Here is a 22,372-nt window from a genome sequence, read left to right on the forward strand (position 1 = left end):
GAAAAGGAAAAAACGTGGTTATAGTTTATCTTAGAAAGTTCCGTATTAAATACGAAACCAAAATGAATACGCTAAGATGGATTATCATCCAAATGAATAATATCACATATCAACGATGTAGCAGTATAAGGACAGTAATATTGATCTCACTGCTTGTTTTTTAGTTGTAGGAATTCATTGATAACGTTGGTTTTATTTGTTTGAATCTTTAGTTTCCTTTCCCTACTTTCGTTTCCGGAGTCTTGTACGAAGCTGAAGCGTTTCAAGCAAGATGATGTTGCGAGTTGAACTGCATACATCCTCTCTGAAATCCCCCCCTCTCTAACCAAAACTGGTATGTGGATTTTCCTGCCATCAGGCACCCAAACAAGAACTATTTCACTGATTAGTATCAATCACATGCCCTTAATTCGCAAAACAGTCTGGAGACACCCTATCTTGACTCCTCAATATCCTTGCTCTATCCTGTCTTTCTATAAATCTACAAAAAAGTAAATGTCTAAATTCCGCACATTTTCTCTAGGTTCCGTAGTTTAATGGAAAAGGATACTGAAAATCGCCTCGCTCCTTGTCGGTCAGGCGTTGGTAATATTTCCTCATAGCCCCCAAATGTTGGTATTCAGCTAAGTACCTTTCTCAACATTGGAAACAGTAGTTGAAGGCGGCCCCATAAGAAGATAGTCAAGGTGCTTGGGAGGTCCGCCACAATATATTGCTAGTAGTTTTAGATACAGGAGGTGAGACTCGAAAAGAAAGCTGAGGGGGTATTCAGATGGTTGTGAACATGACAAAACCGACGGAACTCGCTTCACAGAAGAAAGCCGGCTTCGGCTTAGTTTAGGTCTGAACATACGGTAGATTTCACTTCAATAAAATTCGCACTGATGTCGTGTTTGCGATATATTAATAGACCAATCACCACCTGTCGCCACTTTCGGCCACACTGCTCCCAGGCCAGAGGGTACGCAGGATTTGATGAGTTGACTCTGCCCTGTACGAAATCGTCAGTCAATTTATTGAAGAACTTAGGTGATTAACCCAAAAAGAGGGGTCCGTGGACCACAAGAGGGGAAGCAAATTGCTTCCGAAGTGGTCCGGTCCGTCATCAAGTCGATAGAAACTCAGGCCTCCCGCAATCCTCAAACAAAAAACTGATTGAGATTTTTCTGCCTCCGAGCGAGAAGAATTTTTCAAAGAGCCTAGGGGAGGAGCAGATCACTAGAAAATTGATAACCAATACCGGGATTTCCGCAATAACCTGGACCAATATATCGTGAGCAGCAAACAGGGAAACTTCATCGCGATGTGAACGCGAACCCGCAAGGCCTAGGACGGGAAAAGCTAAGGTAGAGGGACTTCTCTCCTAGTCTCAGTATTGAGTAAACTGTGACATTTTTAACATGGAAGTAGATAAAATTCATTTAAGGGGTTAATCCCACTTGTTGTGCTAAAAATTGGTCATTTTCGTGATTTTTTTTTCAAGAAAACTACGAAACTATTTTAAACGTCTTGGCAAATTTAACGGCAATGTCGGCCGTGTTTAGGATGGTCTTTCAAACCTCTTTCTGCTTAAAACTGGTCAGTCCATCTCCAGTCCTTCCCCAATCCCTTATTTTCAACAAAAGCCTGAAGGAGGATCATTTCCCTGGCCTGTTGAAAGGGGCTCTCATCATCCCCATTCACAAGTGTGTTGTCCGCCTACTTTGGCCACGTCAAAAAATGAACAACACGGCTTTGTCAATCGTAGCTCCACTGCCTCCAAGGTGCTTAACTATACCAACTTTGTCGCCAAATGTCTAAATTCTCGGCAGGAAGTGCACACTATCTACACTGACTTTGCTAAAGCCTTTAATACTATAAATCACAAGATAGTTCTGTCCAAACTCTCGTCTTTGAGCGTTACCATACCACTTACGTGGCTTGCGTCTTACTTTTCCAATCGATCCTGCTGCATCTCTTTTGATGGCTGCACATCCCGCTCCTTCTTCCCTCCTGTGGCTTCCCACAGGGATCTATTCTGGGTCCTTTAGTATTTTTATTTTTTATCAACGGCCTTCTCCCCTCCTTACTTGTCTCTGTTTGCTCTATGCCGACCTTAACCTGTTTTTCCGAACCCTCGGAAAAATGACGACCATACTCCAGGGGGCGATATATGCCATTAATTTGACAGTAGAAGAAAGTCTGCGACAAAAATGAAGAGGTCACATCATTCGAATCTGTTCCAACAGGCAGGCGGTCTTAAACAGCAATGACATATCAACCCAGTTGGTATGGAGTTGTCATCAGGTGCTGCTGAAACTTGGCCGACTGATGTGGGAGCCGGGACACTCAAACATCGCTGGTAATGAGAAAGCTGACAAACTAGCTCGCCAAGAGGCTGGATCCACAATGGTGGGGTCAAAGCCAGCTTTTGGAATCCGGCCATCCACTGTCAAGTCTACTCCGAAGGGTGTAAGGGTTCAGGAAGAAATTTGAACTCTTCCCGGCAGGAGAAAATCCTTGTGAAAGAACCTGGGGTCGCTAGAGCGGCATTTTTGTTGTCACTTAAGAAGTGCCACAGGAAAACCCTAGTAGGGCTTTTAACAGGACACTACACCTTAGACTACTGATGGTTCTGGCTATGTGCAATGTGAGGAGAAGGAGGAGACGACACTGCACATTTTATGCAACTACCCGATCTCAGACGTAGACACCTTGGCAAGGTTTTCTGCAATGAAGAATCTCCACACTCTCTGCCTCTGAAGAATGTTCTCAGATTCGCTAAAGCCTGCGAATGCCGTAGGAAGCCATTGAATAGGCGATTTACGGGGATAGTACAATGGCCTGAGTGGTCGGAGCTGCGGCTCCTCCCAGTAAACTAAACTGACTAAATATATGCAAACCGACAAGTATCTAAATTAACTGCAAAGAATAGTTCCACACGACCTTTTCAATTTTACTTTTGCTATTAATCGTAGCATAAGTGATCTGAAAATAGATAGGTACGATTTTAGCTTCGGAGGTCGGTGCTACATATTCTGATCTAGACGACGTTGGAACAAACAGATTTCAAGATCATCTGTCCTACTTGAAGCCGGCCCTCCGTACCCTATCGTTTCAAGAAGATTCCTTCGAAAGTCTTGGTCTAAAGTTAGAGAGAAGTTTACCAGCGCTAAATCATCAACTAAATCATCGTTACCGGCCTCATCGTCATCGCGCTGTAAAACCTGACATTTTGCAAAGGCCTGTAGCCCAAGGTACTCGAAGTATCAATTTAGGCTTAGTCTTCGTATGCCATGCGACTTTCCACCGATAAGGGGGAGAAATTGATTTGCAAGCAAATATAGGCTGAATAGAATTGAAGCATCCTAAATTTTCTCATCCCTTCATTTTCGCCTCGAGACTTCACGCCTCTATTAGAGTAGTTTACCCCGGGTGGGTTTAGCTTTTTTGACTATTGAGTCAAAGCACGTGATAAAATTTCTGTGTCCTGATAGGGAAATAATATTTGAGAACCAAGAATGTCATCTAGCATTCGGGTTAGCACCAGCACGTGCCGTCCGGTTCCTCATATTATCTCGAGCTTTCGGTATTCACGACTGGCGACCCTGCTAGGGAAGTTTGGTAGGTTGACAACGTTGGGTTAAAGAGCAAACCGGTGCGGCCGATATATGCCAGCCCACCTACAGCCAACTGACCCCAGCGCCAAACAGGGTTAGAAACCAAGGATTTCACGTAAAACTGTTATCTGATACCCAGCATGGCATTGAAATTTTTCAACAGAAACTTGATCTCATCGAAAACAAAGCAGCAGAGTTGCTCACTACAAATGGCGCCCAACGTGGGAAATATTGAACGTCCTAAGCGATGTAACCGTAAACTATTAATGATCAATGCGAATATAGGGTAACAAATTTCACTTCCATTGGGTGAAATCTAAGGTAAGTGGAATCGCTTCTAACGAAAAGCTGACGGAGGGCTCCTTTGGCTTTATAATGTATATCCGCATTCAAGGTTGCATCAGCTTATGGAAATTTGTTTGCAGCGATAGTTCTAGTTATTAGGAGTCATTCTTATTGATCTGCTCGATCAAGGGTGCAAGAATATTTAGAAAAGAAGAAAATGCGAAAATTAAGGCAACTGAGGCGCGACAGAGGAAGAGAAGGCATTATCTGTCCCATATCAACTTTAAAGCCACTTATGAATTCGGTATCCCGACGAAATTGATAAGACTGACTAGGCTAACCCTGACCAATGGGCGAGGCCATATAAAAACAGCAGGATTACTCTCGAGACCATTCACCATCAACAACGGTCTAACACAATATGATGCCCTACCATGCGTCCTCTTCAACCTGGCTCAGGAGAAAGTGATTTGCGATGCAGATGTAAATGTGAGAGACACCACCCACTTCAAGTCCACCCAACGACTGGCCTATGCTGACGAAATCAACATTACGGAGAAGAATAACCCGAGATGTACAGTCTACTTCATCCAGATCGGGCGCGAGATCTTGGGCTGCACATTAATGAAGACAACACGAAGTACAACAACCTCGAATCGAACTGGTCAAACGAAAACAATAAAGATAGGAGAATACAACTTTGAGACCTTTAAAAATTTCTCCTATCTAGGGTCGAAAATGACAACCGATAACAGCTACGATGAGGAAATCCGTGTCCGGTTGTTGTCAGCCAACAGAGCCTATTTCAGCTTTCAAAAACTGTTCCGCTCGAAACGTCTCACCATAGGATCAAAGCTCTTACTGTACAAGACAATGATCTTGCCAGTCCTCAGATAGTCCTCGAAGCAGCAAGAAAAGGAAAAAAAACTCTTGACCGCGTTCGAGAGAAGAATCCTCCGAAGAATTTTTGGCCCCCTACATGAGAATGGACGATTCCGTAGCCTACATAGCGACGAAATCTATGAGCGATACCATGACCGTCAAGTTGTGGATAAAATCCGGCTCAATAGGTTACGGTGGGCGGGTTACTTAATCCGTATGGATGAGGATGATCCCACCCGGAAAGTCTATATATATCTATGGTAGAAAAAGAAGACGAGGCAGACCCTGCCTGAGATGGAGCGATGGCGTAGGTCAGGACGTCAGACAGCTTTTAGGGATATCGAATTGGTGGACCTCGGCGCAAAACCGGGATGTCTGGAGTTCCTTATTAAGGCAGGCCTAGACCGGATACCGGTTGCTGCGCCGTTGGTGATGATGGTACGTCAAGTATTTTACCTACGTTACACGTAAAAAATTCGCGCTGCTACTTGCTAATCTGAAATAATACCGAACGAAGAGGTAATATCGGTGTGTGGTCGATGGCGGTGATTAGAAGGCAGAAATACTCCGAAATACTCTTACCTGCGTTCCTACGATTAATGGAGGCGCACTTGGCCTCCATATGATAACAGGAAGTGAACCACAACAATTTCACTTCTTATTCTTCCCAATCGAGTATGCAAGCGCGAAAATACCAGGCATCCATTTGTTTGTATGTTTTCAACCTTGCACTCGAAAATAAAATTCAATTAGTATCTCTTAAACAGTCAAATTTCACACTCCATTGACGATGTATGATAATGTTTAATGTCGTACTAAAGCCCCCGGAATTCCAATTAGTGCTGATCGTCAGCTAATATCATTTAATGTGTGTGGTGGGATGACTGTTATTGATTGTTATTATTAGTCGCATGGCTACTAAATGCAAACAAATACAGTACCATGTTATGGACTCGTATGTACAATAAATTTTAGAACTGTAACGCCAAGGTAGAGGGGCTCATAAATTCATGAGTGCTAACTTAAGCTGACCGTGACCACTAGCAAGGCAGAGTGACCCCCCAAATGAACTATCGAACTTGATTATTTTATCCCCTAGCAACAGAATATTCTCACCCAGATAACAAAAAGGCTGACAAATAGGCGCGAGTAGAAACCTACGATAGTGAGACCAGGGTCGACTCTTGACGCCAAATTATTAGCAGTAGATGCACTGGAAAACGATTTTACAAAGATTCACGCGAATAATGAAATTTAAACCCCAATTAATAGATGGAAATATTTGTGACGCAGCTTGGGACCGCAAAAGAGTCATTTTTATTAACTCTTAAGAAGAAAGGTGTGAAAGCTCTTGAGGAGACTCTGAAGGACATTGCCCCCTGGGTTATCATCTAAAAGGATCCGGAGTCCACGCTGCGGTGAAAGCATTCCTAGCATAACCTTCGCGTTAGAACTGCTGGAGTTGCTGGTGAACGAGTGGCAAGTTGTGAAAGATTTCTCGATAAACGACCATCGTAATCGAAATGGTCGAAATTAATCGGGGTTCTCAAGGAACCCTGTTCACTTAATGCCGAACACATGAACTTCATTGTATAGGTATTATTTCCTGCCCATTCAACGTTTACTTTAAAGGGGCATTTTAGATTGTAGCTGGAAGGCGGCACTGCTCGTGCCGCTTAACAAAGTCGAAGGAGACTATCAACAACCGTCCGCATACCAACCACCCTCTATCATCAACAGCGCGCAACTGGTATCCGGTCTTGGCCTGCCTTAGCAACGAACTCCAGACCCCCCGTTTTGCGCCGAGATCCACCAATTCGATACCCGTAAAATCTGTCTGGCGTCCGAACCTACACCATCGCTCCGTCTTAGGCAGGGTCTGCCCCGTCTTCTTTTTCTTCCTGTGTACAGCTGTGATTCCTGACAGGGATTCTTTCTCATAACGATTGATATTAGAACGGCCTTCAATTCCGTAAAATGAACAGATATGCTAGGAACATTATTAAATGATTTGCATGTGCCATACTCTTGCTGGTATTGAGGGATTTTTTAAGGGACTGCCAAAAGAGTCGCTACTGTTCGGCTATGCAGATTATGTTGCAGCACATGTTGTCGACCGCACTACAGGACAGACGCAAGGTAAACTTAATGTATTGATACAACGTGTGGTTTCAGCCTTGCGCTGGAAAAAATCAAAGTAGTAATCCTGACTAAAAGGAGAATACCAACCCTACATTTCTGCAACAACCTTAAACTGAGCTTTTTTCAGTAAATCAAAGAATCGATAAACAAGTTTGCAGCAACAATTCCGCCCTTAAGTTAGTCGAAAGCTTCCCAGCAAGAGGAAGCCCTATCATAAGTACGAGTTAATCTGTTCTGCGGTGTCCAGATGGCTCAAGTGAAGAACGACGGACTGACGCAGCGGAAGGTCGCGGTTCAAATCTCGCTGGTGGCAGAAAGATCTGTTGTCGTGATTGAATGTCGGATACAAGTCGACTCAGATGCGAATGGGTACCTGAGTCAACTCAGGGCAATAATCTCGAACGTGCAATATTCTGACCACATTGCCTCCTACAATGTGCTGTAGTGTACTAATGCGGTCTTGAGTGAATGCTCTAACACACTTCAAGCCCTTATCCAATATGAATTGTCGGGCCAACGATTATTATCACTATTGTCAATCCGTTCTGCTCTGTGACATGAAGCTATGGGTTGATGCCTTTAGCGAACAGATACATTATCCCCTCGTGCAAGTAGCAAAACAGTGAGCTTGGCGAGGAACGTCGGCCTACCATACCATCTCGGAGTTGATTGTAATTATGATCAAAACAGTGGTACATATATTTTGTGAGAATATCCAATTTCCCGTGATACTGCCATTCAAAGTCTTAAATTTTCACAGAAGCGACAACTTTGAGCTATTATAATTTTGTTAATAATAGTGCGATTTCCACGAAACTTGGTAGAATCATGCCCTACGTTATATAAATTGCTGCAAAATTTTGTGATTCTAGGTTGAACTTAAAGGGTGTTTTGCAGTCAATTACTAAAAATTATAGTAATATACTATTATTAACTATATTTGAACAGATATCGGTTTGGAAGGTATTTTCGAACCTAGGCACCATATAGTAGCAGCCTCTTGATTTTTTCTGTTTTTTTCGGTTGAATAGTTTTCTGAGAATGGATCCCTGAAAAACGATATTTTTCGACCTCCCGAAGGTGCGCTTAGAAGGAGCAACCTAGCAAAGACTCATAGAGAACAAACCCCTGATCCGGAGCAACTACTTTCAACTTCTTGGGAATCAGCAGCAGCCTAAAGCAAAAATAAGTACACAAGCAGATAGAACGCATAGAACGCCTGTGCCACTAGTGCAATCGTCAACAATCGAAGGGAAATCTAAGAGGAACGAAAATGGTGAAAAATGCAAACTCGCCCAGAGCCAATCGTTTTCTCCAGTAAGGGCAATTTTTCTTACACGCAGATTCTAAAAAGGGTGAAATATGATCCCGACCTAAAAGATCTGAGTCAGCAAGATCCGAAGGACTCAGAAAGGCGATTTCATATTTGAGCTAAAAAAATCCAGCTTGGGCAAAACCGAAAGCTTTCGCACTCAAATTAAGAACTCGCTTGGGGTAGAATGTCATAGTCCCAACCGAAAAGCAGGAGATCTACATACAGTTCAAGGATCTTGACGAAGTGATATCAGAGAAGAAATATACACTGCCTTGAAGAAGAAGAATCCATCGTGAGCTTGAGAAAAGCCTATGGTAATACTCAAACGGCCACAATGCGACTACCAGTCGAGGCAGCGCAGAAATTATTGTCGGTCGGAAAAGTTCGAATTGGATGAGTTCTATACCGCCTGCGAGAACACGTTTCATTAAAGAGGTGCTTCAAGTGCCGAATGTTTGCACACTTTGCAGAATTCAGAAAGGCATTGATTGCAATGAAAAAAATGAAGTTTATTCAAATAACCTTCAATCATTGCAAGGTCGCTCAGGACTTACTTGAGCAGACCACTTATGAAACTCAGATGTAAATTGCCTTCATAAGTGAACCTTACAGAAATCGCGACGGTGGTGTATGGGTCACAGACTAGACTGGCGAAGCGGCGATATAGGCGTGCAGTGGCCAAGCTATACAATGCTCCATAATTCATTCGGCCAGTGGTTTAGTGTGGGCCAAAAATAAACGGTGTGCACGTGTACAGCTGTTACGCCCCTCACGTTGTCTGAATTTGAAGACATGTTAGACAAACTTGTTCCCGATGTAAGGGGACGAATTCCAAAGGTGATTGCCGGTGACTTCAACGCTTGGACCCTCGAGTGGGGAAGCAGGGAGATCAGCGCAATGGCCGAACTCTAGTAAAGGCTTTTGCCCAGCTGGATTTAATTTTAGCCAATGAATGTGATGCAAGCACCTTTCACGTTGATCTGATCTTCGTCAGCGCTGCACTGGTACGCGGTGTGTGCTTGCACGTTAACGAGGATTACACCGGCAGCGATCACCAGCCAATCATCTTTGAACTGAAGAAGAAGCGACAGGCCAGTGAAACAGGTTACCTAAAGCCGAGAAGAGCATCAGACTGGTCTCCGAAAGCATTGGACGATGGAAGTATGGCTAAGTCATACTAGTAAGGCAGGCGGTTCCATGAAAGAGCTCTCTATGTCAGACAATGCATCGCCAAGGCACGTGACGCATCCATGCCTAGGAGGTGCTCACTCCCCAATAGAAGACCAAACTATGGGTGGAATAGTGAATTGAGCAGCCTTCGATCACCGAGCCAAACGAACGGGCGGTACGAAGAAGTGATCAAAGGCAAAAGGAGCATGCTTACAAGGTAGTCCGCGAAAACCGTAAGCTTTCCACTCAGCAGAGCAAGAGGAAATGCTTTAAGGAGCTCTGCTCGGAAGCGGATGTAAATCCATGGGGGAGCGCATATAGAATTATAATGAAATGGTTGAAAAGACGGTCATCTCCACAGATCACGTGCCCTACTCTCTAATTGAAAATCATCCAGGGGCTATTTCCCTAACAAGAAGGGGCCACTGACACATCTCAGAGATCTCTGAATGTGACGGTCTGGACAGAATGCCGGACAGAACCCTTAAACTTGCCGTAAAATCCCGACTGAACATGTTCACTGAATTGTACGAAGCGTGCCTGTCTAGGAATACTCAATACAGCATGGAGGCGCAGAAACTGGCACTGCTGCCTCTGGCTAGTAAACCTGCAGGTGAACCATCCTTTTATAGACCCATATGTGTTCTAGACACTATGGGGAAAATTTAAGAGCGGGGAATTTACAACAGATTACTCCCGATCGTGGAGAGCCAGGGAGGCCTTTCAGATTGGCAGTATGAGTTCCGTAAAGCCAGATCAACTGTTGATACCAATACCAGCAAATATTGCGTGGTAGTAACCTTGGACGTGAAGAATGCATTCAATTCGGCCAATTGGAACCTTACACGAAAGTGCCTGGCCACGATTGGTGTTCCCGCCAATCTCGCAGCTATTGCCGATAGTTACCTGCGAGAATAGATGCTCTGGTGTGACACCGATGATAGACCCAAGGAGTATGTCGTCTCCGCGAATATCCCACAAAGCTCCGTACTTGCCCACCATTGTGGGACATCATAAGAAATGATGCTTTTAACCTGGCGGTTCCGGAAAAGGCCACGGTGGAGGGTTATGCCGATGGTATAACATTGGTTGTAGTTGCAAAGCATCTAGATGATGCTGAGTTACACTCTTGCGAAGCAATAAGTCGTGGTTAAAGAACACTGGACTGGCACTTGCGGAGTGCCACAGCCGGTGTGCCCCTATTTGGGGAAAGGCATTTCGGATATCATGTAATGCGCATAAACTGAGTGCGGTCTATAGGAGGACAACCGTAAGGGTTTGTTCTGCCTTCAGAACTGTATCAGATGAAGCTCCATTCGTCATCTTCGAAATTATGATTGCTTTAGTGGGTAAAAATCCCACACTGTGGCGTGTCCAGGCCAGAGTCTTTTGATGATTTCCACCTCCTTAGCAAAAAAAGACAGATAGACGGACAGACAGACAGGCAAACAGACAATAAACCGATTTTAATAAAAGTTTGTTTTACACAAAACCTTAGCAAAGGCAGAGGCAGTAAGGCATAAAGCAAATATCATTATAATCTTCTTGTCTATATCGACTAACAGAGTATCTAAGATATCGGAAAACCACCAAAGATTTTTGTCTTATTCCATATCAATGAACGCGTTGATTAGAGAGCAAAAGAGATCAAAAGATCATCTCTTAAAATGGTGTCCTTTCTTTTAAGACCTGTGCGGTTAAACTCATCTTCCTTGTAGGGCTAACAAGTCAACCACCTGAGGCCTTGGCACCAAAGAACATATTGTATTACTCGGGAAGTCCTTAGGAAGGTTACAGCATACATACAATCAACACAAACAACTGTGAAAACGCCTTATATCGTATCAATTCAACAACGCAGCAGGGGATGAGCAATAACGTAAGGTTAATTGTTTTAGCGGCCATTGTAATGTAGCTAATAAAAAATTAGCAGTTGTAAATTATATAATCATAACCATTATAGTTTCTATTATTTGTTTAATATTATTGGCCTGAAACCCGATACAAACCGGATACCATTAGAAAATGAAAACGCATCAATCATTCCTGTCACCGATTATCAACCTACTTTTTCGTAATTAACTGAATATAGTAACGTAAATTCATGCCTAAGCACTTAGACACGATGTCGTAAAAGTTTTGTTATAAAACAGATAAGATTTCCACCATTCAGAAATGAGTAATATGCACCGAGAATGACTGGAACGACTCCGGTCCCTATCAGTATGAAAATATGCTGAGGTAGTAACAATCAGAAGCAAAACAAAACATTCAATCCAGATAAAATCTCATAGAAGCTTCATAATTAAATTTAATAGGAGTGGAATCGTTCCTGATGACGGCAGACTCCGTTCAGATGCGAACTATTCTCTATTCTCCGGTTTGGATGACATAAACAAAAATCAATTAGAGTTGTGTCGCATAGAAATTGAATACAAGTAAACGTCTCTGTGGGTATGGTGGCAGAAGTATCTACAAGCGTGATATCAGTATGCTTCTGAAGATTGGAATGCTGGGGGAAAAGGGATCTGAAGCGGGAAGATAAAAGATGGAAGATGTCCTCGAAGGAAATCATCTGAAAAATCAAAGGTTAGAAGGAAGTCTATCTGATTGGGATAAGTACGGTAGGTTCCAAATTGGAAATAGTGGGAAACCAATGAACAAACTCGTCGAGATCATTCTTGTCTGCTCAAAGACATCATAAGATACTGGCGGACTTCCAGCCAGATATTATCACGTCTGGTTTGAATGCAGAGAGACATCCTCCGACTGGCTCTGATATTTCTTGACATGGAATCCTTTGCACAAAAATTGGGTTCTTATCAAAGCACTCTAGTTGAAAAGCGTAGAAATTTATCACCAGACGGGTAGATTCTACAGATACTCTACGGACATACGTATTCCCGAGCCAGTATCCTACGACCATGCTTTCATTTCAATCAATAAAGTGTAAGTCAGCTATCAAAGTCAATCAGAGCGCACTAAATTAAACGACTCTTGATGCCCCAGCGAGAAAGCTCGTCCATCTTTGCGCCTCCGTCTATTAGTATCCAACCACTTTGACATTGAACCCTATATTTCTCGTGACATTCAGTTTTTGATTCAATTCCACTACCGCCGCTAACTAGATAACGAGAGAAGATAGTTTGCAAAAAAATTTCATGCATAAAGTTCAATCGATAGATGACGACAATTCCATACGTCCCACGTGGCGTTCATTAACGATGCAATTCAGCATAAAATAAATTTTGTCACATAAATGCGTGAATATAATAAACGCGATTTTGATGAGGGAGGTTTCAATGGCACTTTATGGAAGCGTTCGATTAACTCAACTCCTACAATGTTATGGGGAAACTGTAAGTAGGTCAGCAGTCTGGGTCAGAAGCAGAAGTGGCAATAAAGGATCCCAATTCATACATGACTTCTACCTTGAACTATTGAAAATTATTAAAAACTATCTACTACTAACTAATAATAATAATAATCGTTGGCGCAACAATCCATGTTGGATCAGGGCCTTGAAGTGTGTTAGAGCACTTCATTCAAGACCGTAACGGTACACTAGGAGGCAATGTGGTCAGCATTGCGCTCGCCCGAGATTATTACCCTGATTTGACTCAGGTACTCATTCACAGCTGAGTCGACTGGTATCCGACGTCAAATCACGATACAAATTCCACTGCCACCAGTGAGATTTGAACCGCGACCTTCCGCTACGACAGCCTTGCGCTCTAACCACTCAGCTATCCGGACACTACTAACTAAGCTGCGCAGAAATTAAACTTACCAATTATAAGAGATATTATCACTAATACCAGGAAATAAAAATTAGCGATACGTCGAAACTGTTCCAGTAAATTCTGCGGAAGGAATGTTATGAGGTTGTATTTGGTTGACTTTATACGATTTCCGTGTTTATATTCCTTTTTATTCCGATTAGCTGGATCACCACCGATTTTGATAGTTAGAGGACCGTCTTCTGTGCTTACACGATTTCCCTGCAAAAACAAAACGCAAAGAGTTACTTCAAAATACGTAAACTTTACCAAATCCTATTGTAACTAGCTAACAACCATATCATATTAACAAACGGCACAAACTGGTGGTTGTTCGATATTTGAAATACCAACCGGTCCTCCAAATAAAGATATTCCTCTGTTTGAAGCATTGAGGTCCCAAATCCATTCTGGATTATTTCATTAAACAATTAAATTTTCCCATTATCGAATAAGCTTGAGAATGCCGCTAAGAGTTGCTTACAATGTGCTATAAAAGACATAATCATAACAATCCAAATCACCACTCGATGGCTATTATCATGGAGGCATGAAATTAATAAGCTCAACTTGAATCTTTTATTTGACCATGAACTTCATCTAAGCTTGCTTACACGACGTTAGATCACGAATGAACTGAAATTGGGAATGAATTGTTTCAAATCACGGAAAACGATTCATTTGTGTACCCTAATGGCGGCAATCTTCTATAATTGATCATTATTTAATGCACTGAATTCATGAGAAAAGTAAGTTATTTGCTATTTAATTTGGTATTCGGACATGCAATACTAATTTTCCATTTCTGAGATGCGAGTCGTGCCACTGATATCAAAAAATTGGAAAATGGGGTGAAAATATGACTTTGTTCCTAGTTCTTAAGCAGGTAGAATTTATCGTCCTGCGGTCAAAAGGTAGTATAGGTCTCAGGGCGAAAACGTTGATTGATATCCATAATGGAGCATAAAAACTAGGAAACGTCTGCTAAACCAGCACCGACCACTCTACTACCAAACTGTATCTCCACCTTTTTCTTAATGAAAAACTGTAAACCGAAAAGGATTAAGGCGGGTCTCCCGCGCCTGAAAACCGGACAAATTGTACCAATTGATCAGTCGTCCAGGTTGGAGGCGGGCCGACAATCCTTGATGGCAAACCGAAGTTACGGAGCCACAAAAAGAGCCTCAGACAGGACGAATTTTAAAACGATGAGCCCGACAACGAAAACGGACTAAGGATTTGCGCATTTTCTCAAGGAGCTTGCGCTCCCCATACAATGCGCGCGGCGATCAAATCTATGAACGTTAACACAACCGGCGACTCAATGCGATGGGCGGTTGACTTATTCAGTATGAGGGAGAATGATCCAGCCCGGAAAGGACAAAATTTATAGTAGATGTAGGATGGAATGATAGCGTAGGCCAGGACGCCAGACAACTCTTATGAATATCAAATTGGAGGAGCTCAGTGCAAAACCCGGCTGTCTCGAGTTCCTTATTAAGGCAGGCATAGACCGAATACCGGTTAATGATGATGATGATAAAAAATGCTTTCGGTACTCCGCTCTGTTTTGTACTATATAACACGCTGGTTCCAATCTCAGATAAAGGAGGATGGTTTAAGAAGTAAAATAAAAATAATACCTTAAGATCAGGGAAAGAGATAAACAAAGTATAGTAGGAATTACTCCACTATGCCAAATCCTATCATATCTCCCTTGATGACAGGTCCCGCGACAGGCCGACCAAGAAAACGCATTTAATGCCGTTACAAAGAGTGGCAAACTTAGTAAAAAGCATCGGAAATATGCCTCACCACAGTCGGCGAGAAAAAACACCCCCCAGTACTGCAATCAGCAAGGGTTTTGACTTATGGCCGTCTGAGCCAAACAAATCCGTGTCTGTATGTCAAATATTGGTGCCCTCATTGCAAAGATGTAGCTCTTCAAAAGAAGCGCCCCGATAATTGTGCTCTACAAGAAACTCGACCTGCGAAGCCAGTAAAAACAGTTCCAGAAATGGTTATAAACTCCTTCACTTTGGTAGCCCACGCAATCGATAAAGTATCAACATTGCCATCTATGACAGTTTCCGCCTTTAAAGAAGTCGAGCACTCTAATGAGCGGCTAATGAAGTTCACTATTATTGCAGCGGATCACACGAGAAGGATGCCTTCTGGCACTTGATATAAAGACATATAACGTGGCTACATTTTCACTGCGAAGGATCTTAATGGTAATGTGGATGAAAAGGCAGATGGCACCAAGTCACATGAAAGAAAAGGGAGTGGAACATGCAACGAGTGTAGCAAGAGTATTGTGGATTTTGCAGACACTCACCACCTTGTACTTGTCAATACATACCCTTCGATTAAAAAGTTCCGGAAATATTTAATTTATGCGAACCGCTCATGGCAAAATCGGTTATTTTTTTAAGTTGATACCACCTTAACTAACACACATGTTGATAATTGAGCGTCAATGCATCATTAGTATCAGCCTGCAGTTGATCAGTCGAGATACTTGGCTTTGGAATGACGGTCTCCAAATGAAGGACCGCCCGAAGAAACTCCTCTACCATAAGTTTCTTGTCGACAAAACACAGACCAATTGACAAATTTATAAGAATATCAATCGGGGAGCAAATAAAGCGATACCCGGGCAGTCCATTACAAAGATGTTTATAATAAACTGGAAACTCGGGACGACGAGAAACATCTGTACCCACTTATCAAAAACTGGCACCAACAGACATCTGGTCAGATTTCAACGGAAGAATTTGCTCATCCTCTACTTCCAAAAGCAATGCCGACGTTTGGAGTAATTCCACCTGTCAGCGCGACTGAAGTCGAGGAAGCAATCAAATAAATGAAATCGAAGAAAGCAATCAGACCTGACGACATCCAACTCAGCTCTGGAAAGCAAAAGACTAGTACTTAACACTCTGGCTTACTGAGTTTTTTAATAACATTATTGAGGAGATTAGAGCACCATCCGACTGGCAAGAAACCACGACTGTTTCAGTATAGAAAAACAAAGGTAGTTTAGCAAAATATTCCACCGTCCGATTCATTCGTTACCCCATACCATGAAGATTTTTGAACGCATTCTTAAAAATCGTGAAGCAGACCGAGTTTGTCAACGACTGCGAAACTACTGATGCAATACTGTCAGAATCCCTCTCTAGAATGCATTTCTCTATCTAGAGAAGACGTTTGATCATGTGCTTAGTGCCAAAACTTAGCGAAATCTGAGACCACGAACCAAGGAGTAAATTTCGAAATCTGGAGGGTATATCAAAACTGCTTCGTATAACAGCAGGTGTTCATCAAGAAAACGCCCTCCTCCATTCCCTTTGTTCTTGCCATAGATACCGCCACACGGGACACCCAGCGTCCAACGTCTTTCAAACTGCTGTATGCAAATGATGTCTTCTTAGAAGTACAGTCATTAAAGCTTTCAACAACCGAATTCTTTCAGCCAAGACCGTTTAACATAAAATTTTGGGTCGGGGTAGAAGTTGGCATAAAAAACAAAAGTGCATTCCCCCCCCTCTCCGGGATGGAAAATTGTTGTTTTCCAAATAATAGGCTCCCGAATTATTTTAAATATTATCCTTGCAAAGGCAGAAAACACGCAATTAACACACTGAAGACAGGTGCAATTTTTCAGAATCGTCCCTTTGGTCCGCTCCTTAGCAAAGACACTGAATCCCCAGGATTTTGGAATGAATAGAAATAGCAGCTCTGTAGAAGCTACATTAGCTGCAAGAAACAATTCAACGGGGAGACTGCCAAGCCTAGTGGGTTTACCTGGCTTAAGCATGTTAAGGCAAAGACGATTTCACATCTATTTGGAGGAACAGTCCGTATCCGGTGAAGTGCTCCTTCGTCCTATTCAGCTGCTCATCATCGTGGATGAATCGAATCATTGAAAAATTTGTGAACACCTACTAGTTTTTCATTAATGTGCTGCGCAGTTCTGAAATCATTATAATTTTCGGGCGAAATCCCTCCAATTCCTTACATTCGTCGATCCACTTCTACGACTCCACAATCAACCAGGTCTTGTGATCCCTCTCGGGATGCTGCAAAGAGCATTTTTAACGGCGACTATTTAGGACATCTGCCGTCTGATCACTAAGATAACTCTCCCAATGTCGAACAACAGCTGGAATATGTCGGTGTTCAACTTTATGGATTGAAGCTCTCTGCCTCAGCGTTCCATTTGTTACGCATATTGAGAAGATAATCCCTAAATTTAAAACTGACCCAACTAATCTGTATACTCGAAGTATGTGCCGCCAGGGGCAAAATGACAGAAATTGGCATTCAAAACATCCATCAAGATCGCAATGTCACTTTGAGTAAGCCTTGTCCAGGACGCGTTAAACTGTTCATCGAAAGCCTCCTTCTCTCTGTATAGGAAGTTTCCGTTGCTACACAGCACTGTGCTATTCAAATATTCTCCATTCTATATAGCAATCTCGTAGTCAGTATTCTGCCTGATATTGATTCCCTTGACATGAGGACAGCAAGAGTCAGAAGAATGCTCTCCAAAATCCCAGCATCTAATCTCACTTCACTCCAGAATGTCCTAAACAAAACTATATCATATATATTAAATTCGACCTCAATCAACTGCTGATTGCTGATAATACTAAAGACAACAGTTAAAGGTCGGTTCCTCTCCGACAAACCATGTTACAGCGACGAATTCCCAAATAACCATGCACGCCCTAAGCACTGGCACCCCAAATAATCAGCCACACTGGTACTTACTAATCAAATCATCATAGAGTTCATCAATACGCAAAGCAATACCTCCTAGGCTTCAGCGAGAGTATCGTAACACTTAAAACTCTTCCTTGAACCCATTTTGTCAGAAGACGCCCTAGTGCTTCCCTTAGAAGCATACAATATAGAACAACTCCTAGATTTAGCGAAAGCTTTCGGAGCCATATGGTAACAGTAACAGCTTTCTAGAAGAATATCGGACAACATCATCAAATCCTGATTGTCAGGCGTTGGCCGAGGAAGATTCCTAGTCAGAAACTTGGCTAACCCTCCATCTATAATAAAACCATCATCATTTACCTCCCAGTTCGTCAAAAGTCTTATATAGTTGTGTGAATTAGACAATCGTGTCCCTCGAAAATATAAGAAACCGAGCTGCTTTACCCTAAACAGCGCATTAGACCCTTTATTTATTTTTTTAGGTCGATAGTTCCCCGTCCTAAATAGAAAGACTGCGTATTAAAAACGCAAAATACTTCGCCGATGGCCCGTCATATACCGAAAAGAAAACCTCCAAACATATTTCCACTCGGGGCCTAAACGGTTGCTGAAAAACCCAGCACGGAGACTTTTCCTAGCCTTCAATTTATTAGATAAGTGTCAGCGACATCTCAAGCCCTTCACTTCCAAGGTCATTCAGACCGAGATCATTGAAGAGGATCTTTTTCAGACTCAACTTTTTCCTCAGATCCTCTTATCCCTTCAATAAAAAAACCATCTGTTCTATCGTCCAAGATAGGGTATTGTTCTACACTGGGCATTATTCCCGATCCTTATTTGTATAACTTCCCCATCATTAACATATATCCATCTTAGTTTCTAATTTTCAACCCCCCCCCCCCCCCTAAACTCTTGATGTCATTTTCAATACTCTCTCACACTTGAATTCAACTCTCTCCTTTCAACCTGGTCAACTTTGGCCATGCGACAAGTATAGTTGTTCTTAAAAAATACTCGTCAGTATTTTTTCAAACAGGAATAAAATGATCCCGGCATTTCCGTCACCCCGCAAGATTTTTCCTTGCAGTCCCTGCGAAGGAGTTGCCTCACCTGATCATCGGTAAAATCACTAAAAAGGACATCGCACTTTGTGCATCTGTAGTACTCTGTTCAGAAGAGGAATTCCAGAAGAACCAATTGCTGTTATGAGGAGGAATGAGATAGTTTATTATATCAGGTTGCACCTAGCCCCCAACCGGTTTCATGTAAATTCTTCATACTGGCATGGAGTCCTATGGGTTATGACATCCGTCTTGGAACACCTCGACTACATTGATCGCGTCAGCTTGCTCACTTAAAGAGTCATAAACTTCGATTTCGACCATGGTTTTGAATTTGAAGAGAAAGCAAACAGAGTTAGAACAAAGATAAATACCAACGAAAGCAAGGCTCACAGGCTGATGGGACATCGCAATCTTCCTATTTGTGTTCATGGACAAATCCAATGATTCGGACAATTTCTATATCTACGCGGCATTGTTACTAACGATGTCCCTGTCAAAATTTGAAAATACAGCTATGTCAACAACATCAACATCGATTTAAGGCTGTTCCGATATACTCTATATACTTCTTAATGGGAAGGGGGCTGCTTACATGAGACCTTCAAGCGCTCATCAATTTTTGCCTACGTTGAATAGTAGGACAATATTAAATGAAGAATTAGGTCGGTGTTCGAGCCAGATACCCATAGCGAAACTACTTAGCAAGCGAAAGATTCATGACGGTTAGCTCGGGTTAGAAGCTTGAAATATAGGAAGGGCAATGCAAGCGTTTTGAAGAGTCCTGAGAGAGAAAACAATGCCAAGAACCATCAGACATTAGGCATAATTGGCGCCCTGTCTCCCATATAGAGGTTTACGGAAACCGGATATGAGAATCTACAAAAATATTTCCACTCTACAAAAAAGTATTTCCACTTAGCATCTGTTATCATAAATAAACTAAAAGTACGAAGATATCATATCTAAATGCCAACATTGGGTATTTGCAATACATTTTTTAACACCAACTAAATGCGGAAAAAATATGTGAATAAGAAATTATTTTTTCTGTTTGCTTAACGATGACTAGAAGGAGAAGTGAGTTAGTTCACGGTATCTATTGTTGTAAGAGCACGAATTCCGCAGAAAAAGCTTTTTTTGTTTGAATAATATTCAATTCAATTCAGTTCTTTTTAAGGACGAGTGATCGGGTGAAATAGGGTCTTTCTAGGACAAGACAATCATAATTGCAGGAAGAGGACGAAATGACGGATCAATACTCAAGAATGCTACATTCGAGTACGCGGGGGTTGACAAGTATTAAGGAGTGTTGATAGAGTCAAAGCCCGACATTCTAGAAACACGATTATAGACATGCAGACAGCGTCTACCGAATCATTGAAAATTACACCTTCGCCTTGGAGGAAGCTCCGATATGGTAAAGGGTAGTGCCATCAAGAGTGTAAGGAATAGAGTAGGAGCGAATTCGAGAAAGGAGTACATCGAATGGCACTTGCTGACGATTGAAAGGGCATACAGTCTACAGGGCCAACCACAGATGGGGAAGGGAAGGTTATCAGCGTGAAACAAGCAAGACACCGTGTTGATAAAGAATGGAGAGTGGATTCAGAAAGGAACCGTGCAGTACGTCAGAAGAGCGAAGGGGAACGGGATATGCAAACATCAGCAGAAACGCCACAGAAACGGTTAGAGAGGCAGGAGGCGAGCCATGTAATGAGTGACAGGTGAATGTAAAGAGACCCAAGTTTGGATAAAAATACCGTGTGAGAGAGTCAAAAGTCTAGTAGACTTCGAGTAGATGAGGTGCACTTTTAGTTGTAATAAAATGTAGACTTTCGAGTCTGACAGACAGTGTCCGAATAGACCATGAGGTTCTTACAAAGCATGAAAAGTGTCCAGTCATCAGGGAATGCTCAACGTTGTTAAAGGATAAAATTATATTTAAGAAGATCGCAAAAGGAAGACCAAACTGCAGAGTAATATGTAAGGATACATTTGAGAAAGAAGTTCACATGTGTAAAAGAGATTTGAAGCAAGTTATCGTGCGAGAAGAAATGTGAAGCAAAATTGGTTATTCTGGAAGCACAATTGATGATGACCACATAGATAAGAAGACGAAAGTGGCAGTGGAGAGGTCAACTTTAAGAAAAGCGTGACAACTGCATGTAACGAAATTCACTATCCCAGACTCACCGACGTGCGGATCGCCTTAGTAAATGTGCTTGATAAGTTATGCTTTATATAAGAGAATATACTATCATGAAAGACTAATATTAAGTCATGAATTGAGATATGCCGACCAAGAGAGGAGGAGAAGTAAGTTAAGGACAAGTTTAGCGATGCAGAAATTTCAAGGTCATCAGCTTAGAGCGAGCATGAGCGTATGAGGAAAAAAAATGGATATTTTTTCAAAAAAAGTCAATATCAAATACAAAGGGAAAAACGAATAGGTAGTGGAGTCACCAAAAAATGTTCTGGAGGAGACTACAAAATAGGAAGCGAACCATACAATAATTGGTGGTGGAGAGTCAAGGGAAACACGTTCTTGTATGAACGAAAAATTTGAAGTAAAAGAAGAGGCTTAAATTGGGTGACCAAATGGGCTAGAAGCTGTTGTCTTCGAGGCTCTCCACATTTTGTGCTGATTACAAAAGTAAGTACGTTGTTTACTGTTAAAAAAAAAGTCTAGGAAGTACATCGAGACCAGGTCCAGGACTATAATTAAAATCGATGTTACTTACTTGCCCACTTGAACCCTCCTCGGAGATATGTTAAATACCTCCAATTTTGTAACGGTACGTGTTTTGCACCAGGTAGACAGGTGTGGCACACTATCAAGATGCTTAGGACATAATAGCAATATGGACCAGAAATAAATTCAGCTTTGATATTTTATTAGAAACCACTGAGTGCTACTCAGATAGTTCATTTCGACTGATCATTTCCGGTTACTTCGGAAGAAACGGGGAAGCTCATCGAAAATTATATAAGACTACTGCGTTATCATCTCGATAGCCCAATAATTGCTTATGGGGTGATAGTTTGTGCGGGCAAGAATCATCTTCGTATGCACATACACGAGCAGGCAATCTTCATCCGGAGGTTCAGCAAGGCTGAAAGCTGCGTAAATCGAAGGAAAATTGATATTTTTTTCTGGTCTTTTTATTTTGATAGCAATGAAGTTTCATTTCGACAAAAATTTGAGTTGCGAATGGATTACAGAACAGACATACTGCTCAAGACATCAAAGATGTTTCGCTTACCAAGCTTCAAAAGGAAGTGAGTAACAGCAGATTTGGAGAGTATAACAACGGCCTAGTGCTTAAACCGGGAACCGATTATCTGGTATATCGAGGGGGCGCCTCACAATAGATGGAGTGGATGCAGGGATAATTGGTCCAA

The 22,372-nt window shown here is 42.1% G+C and overlaps 1 protein-coding gene across 5 annotated transcripts in view; it reads right to left on the reverse strand.

The window, feature by feature from the left end:
* LOC119656521 (probable phospholipid-transporting ATPase IF) overlaps positions 1-22,372 on the reverse strand; it is a 114,680-nt gene that overhangs the window by 20,494 nt on the left and 71,814 nt on the right. For all 5 annotated transcript variants that reach the window (XM_038062868.1, XM_038062867.1, XM_038062866.1 and 2 more), the window contains one exon: positions 13,184-13,394. In XM_038062868.1, the coding sequence (XP_037918796.1) occupies positions 13,184-13,394 (211 nt within the window). The remainder of the gene's footprint in view (positions 1-13,183; positions 13,395-22,372) is intronic.

Source organism: Hermetia illucens, chromosome 5, assembly GCF_905115235.1.
Source record: "Hermetia illucens chromosome 5, iHerIll2.2.curated.20191125, whole genome shotgun sequence".
Lineage (NCBI taxonomy): Eukaryota > Metazoa > Arthropoda > Insecta > Diptera > Stratiomyidae > Hermetia > Hermetia illucens.